Source organism: Anguilla rostrata, chromosome 6, assembly GCF_018555375.3.
Source record: "Anguilla rostrata isolate EN2019 chromosome 6, ASM1855537v3, whole genome shotgun sequence".
Lineage (NCBI taxonomy): Eukaryota > Metazoa > Chordata > Actinopteri > Anguilliformes > Anguillidae > Anguilla > Anguilla rostrata.
Window position 1 is genome coordinate 51,638,009 of NC_057938.1, and position 14,229 is coordinate 51,652,237.

The 14,229-nt window shown below is 47.0% G+C and overlaps 1 protein-coding gene and 1 long non-coding RNA gene across 6 annotated transcripts in view; one reads left to right on the forward strand and one right to left on the reverse strand.

Annotated features, from left to right (window-relative positions):
• Window positions 1-14,229, forward strand: part of afg1lb (AFG1 like ATPase b) — a 35,378-nt gene that overhangs the window by 1,814 nt on the left and 19,335 nt on the right. For 3 of the 5 annotated variants that reach the window (XM_064340435.1, XM_064340436.1, XM_064340433.1), the window contains exons 1-6: window positions 183-339; window positions 1,290-1,579; window positions 5,404-5,455; window positions 6,597-6,698; window positions 7,768-7,898; window positions 11,595-11,694. In XM_064340435.1, the coding sequence (XP_064196505.1) occupies window positions 228-339; window positions 1,290-1,579; window positions 5,404-5,455; window positions 6,597-6,698; window positions 7,768-7,898; window positions 11,595-11,694 (787 nt within the window). In that variant the 5' untranslated portion in view covers window positions 183-227. Of the gene's footprint in view, window positions 1-182; window positions 340-1,289; window positions 1,580-5,403; window positions 5,456-6,596; window positions 6,699-7,767; window positions 7,899-11,594; window positions 11,695-14,229 lie in introns of those variants that run through there. The other 2 variants (XM_064340431.1, XM_064340434.1) reach the window with 2 other exon arrangements.
• Window positions 2,822-3,408, reverse strand: LOC135257578 (uncharacterized). Its single transcript, XR_010330676.1, has 2 exons — window positions 3,171-3,408; window positions 2,822-3,010 (listed from the first exon to the last, which is right to left on the reverse strand). It is a non-coding gene; the product is annotated as an uncharacterized LOC135257578 (long non-coding RNA).

The following is a 14,229-nucleotide window of genomic DNA, read 5'->3' on the forward strand; positions in this document are numbered from 1 at the left end:
AAGAGAAAAATTCTAGACTAATACAGACATCAAAACATAAATGAACAAGGACCTAGGATTGATTTATTATTTTTTTTTTATGAATGAGGAATATTCTCCCCCCCTCAACCAACCAAACAAGGATATGCAACGAGTAGGTTACTGTTTTATTCACATGACGGGTGTAGGCTTGTTCTCTGCACTTATGACAGACAAACGGCAATAAAGTTTCGCTAGTTTGAAACAAAATGGCTGCGTGCATGTCACCTTTAGCGACGAGACGTTTAATTCGTTTATTCATTAAAGCAACTGTTTTGCCCCAAATTAACCTAAAATATGCAGCATATTGTATCAGAAGAGGTGAGGCATTATAGAGCTAGATGTACCGTGGCAAAGTGAGCTCGAAGCGACTGTGACCGGCTGAACCAAGATAGGCTTGCTAACGAAATTAGCATCTTTTCATTCGAATAACAACACTTTGACAAGTTAGCTGGTATTCGTCTTCGTGAATAACGGTTTTGCACAATATTAAAGCAAACCCATAATATATTAATGTCATGAAAATATTTGTCGGTATGGATTCCATATCAATATATATTTTTATGACTCGAATACAGTAGTATTCTATCTATATTCTCTGTCAATCAATATGCTATAACTTAGTTATCTGCTATAACCATGAGTGATCTGCTAACGTTAGATAACGCTTTTTCTGGCAAACTGTCTTAATTACCACCTATTTCAATGACTTATGGCATTAGGATTTTTCCTATACAGAATGGTCTGACACTTCCGCCAGATACTGTCTATAGTGACCATGTTCATCATAACCGATAATGCCCCACATCTTTCTTTCTGATTGCTAGGCAACCTAGTTTTAGTCTAAAAACAGCCGAGGTGGGAAGTCCAGCGGTCAGAAAGCAGAAGTCCTGCCATGTGTATCTTGCACCCATGAACTCAGCCAGCTGATTTCACTTATTGGTTCTTCCTCCTGGCTGACGAATTGTGCTAATAAACAAATCCAGGTGACTGAAACAAAATACTAGGAAGGAATTTTTACTGTCTAAGCCTGGGCTTTCCACCTCAGGTATTCTATCAATCAGTGATCACTGACACAGATTTTTTTTTAAATCTGTAAACTGGCTGAAAAAGTCAAAGGCAAATGGGCTAACCTGATACAAATTTCTACTTTTTAAAACTAGATTTGATTCCAAGACAGGATGGTTGAAAAAGTGTAACGTGACTAATATGGCCATTTATTTTTCACTCCCTACCTAATGCTACGTGGTGCGCACATGTTTCCCACCCAGGCTACACAGCGAATCCACCAACCACAAAAACCTCTGGAACTCAAATTAAGTCCAGCGATACCGGCTTCGAAGGACCGCTGGAACACTACGACAGTCTCGTCGGTAAAGGGGCGCTGAACGAGGACAGGCGGCAGAGAGACGTGGTCCGGCGATTAGACAAGTTGCAAAAATCCGTGACAGAATACAGCAACAGACTCCTGTCCTTTCGGTCAAAGGGGACGACTGCCGATGATTCACGAGGCTTCGAGCCAACGGACTCTGGCCAGAAGTCTGACGAGACGGAGGACCAGGTTGGTGAAAAGGCTGTGGTGGTTGTGTGCAGTGGCAGTGGGTCAACTCTAAATCTGACCTGAGGATTTTTGTAAAGGATTGTCAGAAAGCCTTGAAGTCTTTGGCAGGGGTGTCCAATCTTTTCTCGAAAGGGCTGGTGTGGGTGCAGGTTTTTGTTTTTGCCCAGCACTACAACACCTGATTCAGCTTAATTAACTAATCATGGTCTTCAACCAAGACCTTGATAAGTACAATCATGTGTCTCAGTGCTGGGCTAAAACAAAAACCTGCACTCACACTGGTCCTTTCGGATAAGATTGGACACCCCTGATAAATAGTGTTGGTCTTGCTGGTGTGGGAGCAACACTGCCTCTACTGGCTAACTGTCGCCGGTGCCACCCATCATCCAAATCATAGTGGACTTCCATTTGTTTTTTGTCCGTGCTTCCTGTATCCAAAACAGCCATGCGTGCGTCATGAGCTGGTTCTTTGGCAGCATGCGCGCTTGTCACCTGACCCTCTCACTTGCCAGTGCTCCACCCACATTTTCCCATCATCCACAGGATCAGAGCCACCACCCCAGATTTTCCACAGATCTTTTTTTTTTTTTTTTGAACAGATTGTTGTATTTTATTCATCTCTGGGCGACATTATTCTGTTCTTCTTCCAGATTCTTTTCTCTTTCTTCACTTTGTCACTTTTCTTCCGATTGTCTACCATTATAGAGGCTGCTTCTAAAAAAAAACTCAGCATCTTTCACTTTATACTTGGAATTCTCCTTCCAAATAAAATCTCGTACAGAAATTCTCACGGTGACCTTGGTCAGCCTACTCCCCCTTATCTACACTACAGTGAGCCACAAACATAACCTAGCCAAACCAAACAAAAGCCTTTAAGAAATTCTTTTAAAAAAAGCATTTTTCTTATATTTTTCTTTATTATTATTTTTAAATTCACCTTTTTATTATTTATTTCCCTGGCATATGACTTTAGCTCATAAGCATGCACTTCTATCAGTGGATTGTCATGGTGATCCTCCCATGCTGCAACGGGGCAAGTGCGCCACACAAAAGCCACTATTCAACCCCGTGTATCATTTGCTCTAGTTTCCTCAAAATATTCTCTTGGTTCTGTGCACTGCCAGTTTACCTGTGGGTGGATGAGTCAGCAGCAAACCTTATCTCTAGAACTGACTTTGATTTATTTAATTTTTATTGTTTTACATCACTGTAACAATTCTGCCAAATAGAATTAAATTTGGCTTTACCATATCTGAGTCATCTTAATTCTGACACCAGTATGAAAGCAGGTAACTTGTCAGAGCATGACCAAACTCGGGGATGGATATCCCACTTCGCACTGGGGGATGATGACGCAAGGTTGCAAGTTGATCCCTGTGTGAACGTCGATGCCCCAGAAGACTTCTGACCCACCCATCAGTAGAATCGCATCTGGTGAAGGAAATGTACAAAAATGTCAAAACTTTTCCAGTGGTCAGGGAAAATCCCTCCCTCTTCCTATAATACATTGATTACATGCTGTTACTACATTATGCTTATTGGATACATTTCACACTGTTAGCCAGATATAAATATTAATTTTTTTTTTTACCCACTGCTGTAACTCTGTGAGGGTGGGGGAAGAACATGTGAATGTGCTCAAATTGCCTTATCGCAGTGTTGCCGCTTTGAGGTCACATTGTTATCATGGTCCCCTCCAACAGCCAATGGGATGCAAGCTTTACCCCCCCCCCCCACATTTGCCCCCATTTGCAGGCTGTATAAGGGAAGATAAACTCTCTCCCTTCTCTTTTTTTTTTTGCCTTTTTTTCAACTGTAAATGAAAACATCTTCCATCTAAACAGACTGCTGACAAAACACTGCGTAGAATGAGGCGCAGACCATCCATTCCCTTTAACATGGATCCAAAACCTTTGCCTCCCTGGCAATGCGGTGGTGAAGTAGGCCATTGGCGAGCCCTGCTGACTCGGTCTTTATGAGTGTGCCTGAAGCATTTATGTCAGTACAGTATTGTGTGGGAGCCGTTGACATCAGAGCCTGTTGCAGACACAAGGGAAGGGGTGTTTGGATTTTAGGACAACCCCCCCCCCCATTCCCACCCCCCGCTGGGGCTTCTTGGCCTCTGTTCTCTTTCGGAGCAGTAATGAGGGCTCTATTGTCTGGACATTGCTTTTAATTCTGGACGATACTGTGGAACTATGTTTTCCAAACTGCGTTTTTTTTTTTTTTTTTTTTGCAATTACGCTGGTTTCAATTAGACCTGGCTGCTGTAGAGGCCTTTGTCCCCTGGTTGTAGAAGCTTTTTGAAAGTGGAAGGGGATGAAATCTTCACCCGATTGTTGTTGTTGTTCTGGCATCGTGGTGACAGGTGTTTGTTTACTCCAGACTTATTTGACTCAGAATTGCAATAACTTGCCCTGTTAAGTGTTTTCTTTTTTGTTGCGTTGTAGTTTCTTGCTGTCCGGTATTTTGTGAGCTTACTCCTCACTTTTTAAAAGTCGTTTTGATAAATATAATCATCCTATTTTCACATTTCATAGAGGTAGTCATAAAAGTCATTTCAACTACATAATTAAACCCATTTAGTTTCTCACTTGAGTAAAATAAAAAAAATCAACAGGTTGAAATAAGTTTTTAACTGATTTACCTGAGTTGGAACTAATAAAACTTAAAACCTACAAGGCAAATTACATTTTCAGTTAGTCGTCCAGCTTGCGAATCTAAAGCAGCTATTGTGACAGTTGGTGGTGATGATGGTGGTATTATCACTGTCGTTTTCTCCCAGCAGAATAATAGCTTTCCCACTCATGCTATGTGCCAGCTCTCTGAAGCCGCTGACTGAACCGGCGGAAAGTAACCGCGGATCCCTCCGCGGAACGGCCTTAATGAGACGGGGCTTGTGTTTCTGCGCTCTTCCGTGACCGACGGGCTGCGTTCGGGAACAATTACGGGCTACAGAGAGCTTGAGAAGTCATTTGGAGTCACGGGCTGCCGGCGGCGGCGGCTGCTAGCGCGGCTCGGTTCTGCTCCGGCGTTCCTCTGGCCTGGACGGCGTTCGCGTCTGCCCCGCCCGCCTCGCACCCTCTGGAGGCTTTCCCTTTTCACACGTGAGAGTTACAGTTTGACATTTTGTGAATTAAACACACTTTCGTATGTGAAAAGAAAATATCACATGTGAACTGGACAATTTCACACGTGATTGGCTTTTTTCCCCATAAGTGAAATGAAAATAAGGTCACTTGTGAAATCATGTGAACTTTGAATCTTCACTTTTGCAAACGTGAACTACAATTTTCACACATGAAAGCAAAAAAATATAAATGGGATTATTTTCATAGTTCACATGTGCACTCTTCACATGTTGGGCTTTCACATGTGGTTTTTTAACATGTGTGGGTTTTTTTTTTTCTGAAGGGCAGATTACAGGGTCCTTCTCTTCCCAAATAACTGTGTGGCTCTCTGACTCTTACCACTACTGTAGAAAATGCACAATGAGGGGAGAAAATAAAGTGCTCTTTTAACAATAGCTCAGTGGTATGTTGAATATACTGCAGTCGTGGTCCACTTTGTTAGGAACTCTTTCTCTGGGTTCAGTCGCCGCGTTAATCTCGTGTAAGCCTGTGCTTTAGTCGTAAGAGCATTGTAATATTCAGCTGCTCAAGGATTGCTGAAAGAACCTGGGCCTAATTTCAGAGACATTGGAAACTGAGTCATACTCATCGCCAGAAATACTTTCGGGTGGGGGAAGGGGAAAAAAAAAAAAAAGATGTTAGATCAATTCATTTCTGTTGTTTAGGCCCCTTTTCCCTCTTTTTTTCCCTTAGCTTTTCATCAAACCGCAGTCTCCCAAAGGCTTTTACATTCACGGCCATGTTGGTAAGTCACTCTCGTTCATCATTATATCAAGTTGCATAACACCATTTTCTCATTTTACCTCGGCAGGAATTAGCCTATTTACTTATCTGAGCTGCAAACAATTGAGTCCTCCTCCTGTTTTGCTGAGAATGGCTCACCTACTTATTTTCCTAGTGAAAACCACTTAGGCCTGGTCTTCCCCCTTTTTTCTCTTGCTCTAAATTGCACATGACTGGAGAAGAGAGGGGGCCGCTCATGTGAAATGACTATTGATCAAGTCCGTCGTTCCCCAGGACTGTTTGCCTTTTTTTTTTTTTTTTGAGTAATAAATGGGCACTGAATCAAAGCTAATAAGATACTCAAAATGATCTTCGGCAGAGGATTGTTCTGAGAAGAGGAATAATAAAGCAAAATTAATGGCCACTGACAGAAGGGGAGGTGGGCGTGGCATAGAAGCGGCGGCCATGTTGGATCCGGCAGTTATTATCAGTTAAGTTTGAGCGTAAACGAAAATGTCCCAGAGGTCTAAAGGCACTTGCTGTCACCTTCATAGTCAGGCCAAAGGTCGGACATTTTGTTTTCCCCTCTCCAGAATGGACAAGAAGCAGGGTTCAATTGTGAATTTTTGTTCAATTGTGAAAACAGAACTGAACGTTCTGCTTAACCTTATATGCAAGAGTTTAACATGCTACGGTGGCCGCTCATTTTTTACACGATTAACCTTTTTTGAAGAGTGAGTTCTTTTGAATGTTTTTTAAAAATTCTAAGTCGGTGTTCCAGAACTCCTTTGCCGGCAGTGATTGTTACATCAGCATTAGAATGTTCAGTTAATAACATTCTAATCACAAATTTGTAATCTTGCACCTTAAAGGGTTAACGATGGTTATAAAAATGAACTTTTCAGGCCGCAGGTTTATCTTGCTTTAGTCACATAATAAAAAAACGCAAAAAGTAAAGAATGGACAATGCAAAAACTAACGCATGTTGTTTGGCTGTAATTATAAATGGTTCATCTCCAGGTCATTTAGCACTAGTATCATTATTAACCTGATGAGATTTTAGCATCATTTTGATATAACACAGTCATTGGCATTTTCATTGATATTGCTGTATTAATGGTTTGATTTATGTTAATATGCTTTTTACCACGTTTCTTTCACAGGCACAGGAAAAACGATGATCATGGACCTGTTTTACTCACATGTGAAGATTGCGAGGAAGAAGAGGGTCCATTTTAACGGATTCATGTTAGATATACATAAGCGTAAGTTCATGCTCTCTGTCCCCCTGTCCTTGGACTGGTTGTATTGGACATTTCTGTGCCATGGGTACAATTCATGGCACTGCCGTCAGATGTGAGCTGTGTGCTAGAACAGCCTCAAAACAGCTACAATGCGTGTGTTTAATCTGGGAAATATCGTATTGCTCTGTAACACTATGGAGCGACTTAGCTCAGCAGGGTTGTCTGGCAGTCGGAGGGTTGCCGGTTCGATCCCCCACCCTGGGCGTGTCGAAGTGCCCCTGAGCAAGACACCTAACCCCTAATTGCTCCCAACGAGCTGATTAGTACCTTGCATGGCAGCCTTTCACCATTGACGTGTGAGTGTGTGTGTGTGAATGCGTGAATGAGAGGCATCAACTGTAAAGCGCTTTGGATAAAAGCGCTATATAAATGCAGTCCATTTACCATTTGCATCGGTTCAATATGAACATTGTCATTGTAAATGACATCATCATTTTAGTGTTTTAGTTTTTTTAAAAATGAAACTGTGAGGCGGTTTGTGTCGGGATGTGTATTTTTACTCTGTAATCCTGACTGAACGTGAATCGCTGACGTAGCGGGGCCATTGGGGACTGGCGGGAAATGAGCGCGGTCACTTTCGGGAAGTTACAAAAAAAAAAAAACCCCACTTCCGCCAGCTGTTAAAACATTGCGTGTGTGTGTGTGCGCGCGCGTGTGTGTGTGTGTGTGTATTGTTGTGCGTGCGCGCGGGGTGTCGTGTGCTTGTGCGCGGTGTGTGTGTTCGCGTGCTGCGGCGTGGTGTATGCGTGTGCGTGTGCGTGTGGTGTGTGTGTGTGTGTGTGTGTGCGCGCGCGTGTGTGTGGTGTCGTGTGCGTCTGTGTGGCGTGTGATGTGTGTGGTGCGTGTGTGCGTGTGTGTGTGTGTATGTGTGTGTGCGTGCGTGTGCGTGTGTTCGTGTGCGTGTGTGTGTGTGTGTGTGTGTGTGTGTGTGTGTGTGTGTGTGCGTGTGTGTGTGCGTGTGTGTGTGCGTGCGTGCGTGCGTGCGTGTGTGTGTGCGTGTGTGTGTGCGTGTGTTTCCGTCCTGCCACAGGGATTCACAGGCTGAGGCAAAGCCAGCCGAGGCGGACGTTGGGGAACATGAGCGAGTTCTACGACCCGATCGCGCCGGTCGCTCAGGAGATCGGTGACGAGGCCGGCCTGCTGTGTTTCGACGAGTTCCAGGTGGGCTCAGAGTGTGTATATTCACGTACGGAGGTAGAAAACCCATCTTGTCCCATCCCTCAGCCAACCGTGTCACCGTCCTCCATGGCTGGGTCCACTCCCTTTCTCTGGAACTCAGAGCAGAGACAGAGACACAGAGACGAGGGCTACAACCAATTGTCAGCGTGCGTCATTAACGTTGACTGACAATAAGAAGCAAATAAAATTCTTCTTCTGTCCCAGTTTGGCGAGTTCAGTAATCGCTGAATCTAACCCGGGAAACTGAAATTGTGAAGGAAAAAGTGTAACACTTTTTTTGCTTACTTTTAAGTCAAAGTTAAGGACAAATGTTGATCGAATACAGGCCAATAACTCAGTAATGCAAGTACGGGTAGGAAAGGAGAGGGAAAAGGGAGCAGTGTCGGAAAAAGGAACGCAATAAATGCACTAAACACTCTTATATGGTGCAACCTACCAGACCGCAGCCAATCAAACATAAGCATGCACACAGCACTTAAACTGGTTATCAAAGAAAGCCATGCCTTATCTTATACCATCAGAAAGTGCCTGAAAAACATTGTTACCAAGAACAAGAGCAAGAGCAGCATAACCTTGTAGACTTTACTTGGAAAGCTTGCGGTTAAAAGCATTAGATTACATTTATTTGGCAAGATGCTTTTATCCAAAGCAACGTACAATAAGTGCGTCGCTAAATAAAAGCATTCATCTGCTGCATGTGAACACAATTCATTGCAAGATCAGATTGAGTTTCACGTTCATTGTCAGCGAGCTTTGGTAAACCAAGCATTCAGTGCATTGTTAATGCTCCTCTCTCTCTCTGTCTCTCTACCCCTCTCTCTCTCTCTATCCCTCCTTCCCTCTGTTCTGAGGGTGCTGTTACCCAGCAAACGGTGCAGTGCCATCTAGTGGCCGATCGTTGTGCTGCGGCAGCACATCAGACGGGGCCCGGCCCCTGGTCATTAAACCGACGGCGCACGTGAACGTTCCGGAAAACGTGTCAACGAAAAAAACGCTGCCCAAAAAAAAATCCCCCGTACGGGACCCGTGCCCCTGGCGTCGCTCTCCTGTCGCTTTTCTTCCCCCTCTACCTTTCATTTCCCCTTTCAGCCCTCCGCGTTTGAAGTTTCCTGCCGGTCTGCAGTACTTCACATGTCCCCATTAGCTGACTTTAGCACCACTTAAAGCCCGCGGCGTACGAGCCCGCGCGTCCCCGCGGAAACGCGGCCTCAGGACGAGAACGCGGGACCCGCTATCCCGACATTCTTCACGTTTGTTTCGCAGGCGTTCTAATGCTATCTGTTGCGTTGCCAAATAGTAACAGTAGTCATAATAATTAAAAACAAAAAAACGTTAAAATTCAAATTCCCTGAGGGCACGTCCAAACCAGTGCTTTGTGGGTCCGTGTGCAGCCATTGAATTGAATTTGTGAGTCTAAACAGTGCGGACATGTTGTTTTTATTTATTTATCTTGTCGCCCGTCGCTGAATCCTATTACAGTTCGGCGGGGGAAAAGACGCACTTGCGTCCGAGATGCATAACAAGTAAGAGGAGGGCCGACCAATCCCCGGGCCCCGCTCTCTCACACATGTAAATGAAGCGTTAGATTTTTTGTTCCCCCCCCCCCCCCCCCCCTTTCTGTCTTAAGTGAGTCGTAATGGAAGAGCGACTGTAGGTCATATAAATCTTTTCTCTTAAATGCTAATGAAATTTCTCCATTCTGTTCATTAGCGCTGCGCTATTATCGGTAATTTGTAGCCTTCTCCTTTTGTTCGGCTTCCCGTAATGAATTCGCGGGCATTGAAAGGGGCCGAGTGGAAGAAAATGCTTGAGCCATTGTCTTGCCCTCAGACAGACTGTAGAACGACTCATCTGCGGAGTTGTGTAAGTAAGGGTGCAAGATCAAAAGATCTTAATTTGGCACCCGCATGTCGCAGACAAAAGTGACTCTTGCTGTTGTAATTGGATGCTCATTTGAATATTAGCATGTTGTTTTGTGAAAGTGCCGCGTAGCCTTCTCCCCCCCCCCCCCCCCCCCCGTGAAAGGTTTTTTTTTTTTCTTCTTCTAATATTGCAATCAATACGGTGTATATGCAAAACAAATAGAGATTAAATAAAAGGTCGTAATTGCCCTTTTCAAATGCCGGGAGAATATGAGTCTATTCATGCCACGCGCCTCTCATCTTGAGAACCCGGGGGGGGGGGGGGGCGCGCGGGGCCGAGCTTTTGTGCCGGTCTCGTCCCCCCCCCCCCGGAGGCGTAGAGGGGGCTTCTTCGGCGAGCGGGACGGGTGTAACAAGCGACGGAGCAGCGCATGCACGGGGGCGGCGTCCGCGTGGCCCGTTTGCAAACAAAAAACGAAAAAACGAAAAAACAGGGATGCCAGGGAAAGGAACGCCAGCGTGCGCTGCTTGCACACCGCCGCGCCAGTATGTGCGCCCGGCCGAAATAAACATCGGAGATCAGAAAAGAGCGGCGGCCCCCGGAAGCTTAATAAAACTCGCCTGTTGTTGAGATGCCAAAGGATTTGACACCTCTTTCTGTTACATACATGCTGTAAGGTTGACCTCAGTGTCGTTTGGTAAGGGGCTGCAGTGTAGGCCCGCGCACAGAACCGCGATGTCCGCGGCGTCTGCGTTAGCCTCTTCTCGGGGCCTTGTTGGCGAGCGCGGGCGGATTCAGCGCCTTCGCCGCGCGTGGCGACGGCAGGGGAAGCGGCCTCTCTTTCCCCCCCGCGATTATTCATGGGGACGGCAGCGGCGGGCTCTTAAATCACAATGAACCTGCTTATTTGTGTGTGTGTGTGTGTGTGTGTGCGTGCGGCCATCTGTTGAGTTGTTTTTGTGGGCCATTGTGAGGGGTTCTTTCATCGCTGGTCTTTTTTCTCTCGCGCGGCGGCGCTGTTTGATTTCTCGACCGCCGCGCCGGCGCGTGCATTTCACAGAGGCGATTCCGGACCGCCTCGGCACATCAGCCGCCAGAGAGAGAAGGAGCGGACGGGAAGAGGGAGCGAGAGAGAGAGAGAGAGGAGAGAGACGAGAGAGGGAGAGAGAGGAGAGAGGGAGAGAGAGAGAGAGAGGGAGAGAGAGGGAGAGAGGGAGAGAGGGGGAGAGAGGGAGAGAGAGGGAGAGAGAGGGAGAGAGGGAGAGGGAGAGTGAGAGAGAGAGAGAGATGGGAGAGAGAGAGAGACAGAGAGACAGAGAGAGAGAGGGAGAGAGAGGGAGAGAGACAGAGAGAGAGAGACAGAGACAGAGAGACACAGAGAGAGAGAGAGAGAGAGACAGAGAGGCCTTGGCCAGAAAGGCGGAATAGAAATGTAAAACACCTGGTATTCACGCTGGATCTCATTAATTAGCTCAAGGCAACTGTGGAGTGGGCCGCATTCACCCCCCCCCCCCCCGCCTCAGCCCCCCGCAGCGGAAGTTAAGATCCGAGTCGTTTCGAGGAAATAACAGGTTCTGCTAAAGAAGCGAAAAGCGCCAAGTTTTCAAAAAGATGGCGCTTTTCCCCCTTGATTATTGCCCAACAGCCTTTTCGGGCACTAACGATAATTAAAGAGCAGGAAGATCTCTCTCTCTTTCTTTCTCTCTTTCTGCTCGTCTCTCTCTCTCTCTCTCTCCCTCCCTCTCACTCTCTCAGAACAGTGGAGAGTGGCTGAAAGGAGTCCAGGTTTAACGGTCCTCCTGTCCCTTCCCACAGGTCACTGACGTAGCCGACGCCATGATCCTGAAGCGGCTGTTTGAAATCCTCTTTCTGAGAGGGGTTGTGGTAGTGGCAACCTCGAACAGACCCCCAGAAGGTGAGTCCATTTAGTGGGCATCAGGAACAGGACCAGCGTTGCCAGATACCCCGGAAACATTCCTCAAAATCCCCCCACTTCAGTTGAATCCCAAACATTTTTACTCTGAATCCCCCCCATTTGGAGGTATATGCGCCACACTGGCCACCATAAGCAAGACTCAGGCTGAGGTCCAATCTGACCACAGTGAACTTTATACTGAAAAAATTATTTCGTTTTGAGTTGTTGTTCATCCAGTGCTTGCACAGCAGGGCATAAAGTTTGATGATGGCAAAAATAAAGTAAAGAAACTAACAGCTGCATTAAGAACAAAGCAGATGACGGTTGGATTGAACTTTGACCTTAGTAGAAAGCACTTAAATGGAACATTCCCCCACAGTGAACCGTTCATTCTTACAGGTCTTGGCGTGAAACTATAACGATAGCCGAGGATAGATGTAGATACAGTTTTGTTTAGGGCAAAGAATGGGAAGCAGACTGCCTCTCTACCATCGTTGTCATCGTGCTAACTGATGTTTGGATAACTTTGGCCCTGTTTCACAAACCAAGATTACTGAGTTAGCTGGATAACTGAACTGGGTAAAAACCGGAACCCTCCCAAATCTGGAACATGGACTGAAGTTAAAAAGAGCTGTTCTGGGTTTTACTCAGTTATCCAGCTAACTCAGTAATCCTGCTTTGTGAAACGGGGCCCTGTTGGTCAAAGCTGTCCACTCAGTAATCGTGCTTTGCGAAACGGCGCTCGTAGTCGATTGGCCGATGTGAACACGTCCTCAGAGTCTAGCTTCTCCGGTCTCGGCCCTCGCATTCATCTGGCCGAGCGGCGGGGCCTTTATGGACCCCGCGGTTCGTGGCGGTTTGTGTAGTGCGTAGCCGCGAGCCGCTGTTAAAACCTGAATCGGGGTTATATAGCGTTTGTAGATCACAGTGCCATTATGCTGATGCGGAGATGGAGAGAGAGAGAGAGGTGATTTGATCTTTTCTGTCAGACAGAGCCTTTGATAAGCGGTTCATCGCAGCTCTTTAGAGAGCGATACACCTCGCCCACGTTCACCTGCACTGCCCTCTTAAGATGCTCAATAAAGGGCTGGGGGGGGTGGGGGAGATGCCAGCCAAGCCCTGCTTTTAAAAAGCTCTTTCTTTACTCTTAATCACCGCTTTTTTAATTTGAGTATTTACCGTGATGTGGGGAAATGGCGGGGTGGGGGGCGAGAACGGGGGGCGGGAAGGGGGGGGTGGGGGGGGGGTTGTGCTGGGGGTGTCATGATTTAAGTGCAACCATAAATGGTTCGCATTCCCTTTCGGGTCCTAAATGCATAACGACCCCCCACCCCGCCCTTTTCCAAACCCTCCTTTTGAGGGCTCAGCGTATTTCAAGGGGAAACGTGTGTCCCGTCACCCCCCAACGCCGCCGCCATGCCTTACCGCCATTGTGTGCATAATCCAGGTCAGTATCGCTGCTAATTTCCTTAGCTTTGCACGGGCAAGTAGCTGCTCTGGTGCATATAGTCACTGGCCCTGGGCCCCCTGCCCCCACCACCCTCCCCCCCTTATGGGGCCTGTGTCTTTGGAAACCTGGACATGGCTAATTACCGCGGCGCGTTTCGCCGCCGCCATGCATACATAGATGAGGGTGGTGAAATGGACTGACGTTCCCATGTCTTCACTGAGAATGCTAATGTCCCCGCTATTCGAGTGGCCCGTCATTGATGTTTCTCTGAGCGCCCGCCCGTCGCACCGGTCCGCCCCAGCTTCCCCCCCCGATTTTGATGATCCGTCGTTCCGTCGAGGAGGAGGAGAAGAAAAAAAAAAAAAGCGGGGAGCTCTTAATTACGAGCCTTTTTCATTTTAATTAGGGGGTTAATGGAGACGCGCACGGCCGCTTTGTGGGGGCGCGGGCGCGTCGGATGAAAGACGCTGAAATTCCAGCCTGGCTCGTCGTCCTCGTCCTCCTCCTCCTCCTCGTCCTCTTCCTCCCCGAGACGCCACCGCGGCCGCGGAGCCGCGAGAGCGGATCGCGCGTTTGAACTCGAGATGTGAAACGCTCCTCTCGCGCCCAGCGTGAATTTCAATTTTTTTTTTTTTCGGTTATTTGAAAAGGGGCCGCATAATTCGAGGTCACGTTCGCACGTCGGTTGCGTGTTTTCTTCGTAACTCTTAGCGTGCTTGACCCGCGTGGGGACAGCCGTGTTTCGCGTGTTTAGCTGGGGCTGCAGTCACATGCCAGGAGCTGCCCGGGCGAGACCCTCACATTCTCTCCTCCTGGTTGGGCTTGGCCACAGAACGGTTCTGTGGGCTCTGCTCCTTGGAACGTACGAGATTGAGAAGTCATGTGAGAATGGTCAGTCTGAGACGTCAGTTAGAGGAGTCAAGTCTAGAGGCGTATGTCTAGAGGCGGTCGTCTAGGGGACGGTCATGTAAGACGGTCATGTCTAGAGGGAACAATGTCTAAGACGGTCATTCTGAGACGTCATGTAAAGGTCGACTCTGTCCTGGGGAATTTGTGCATGCAGTTTCACGTGCCTGATCCAGACC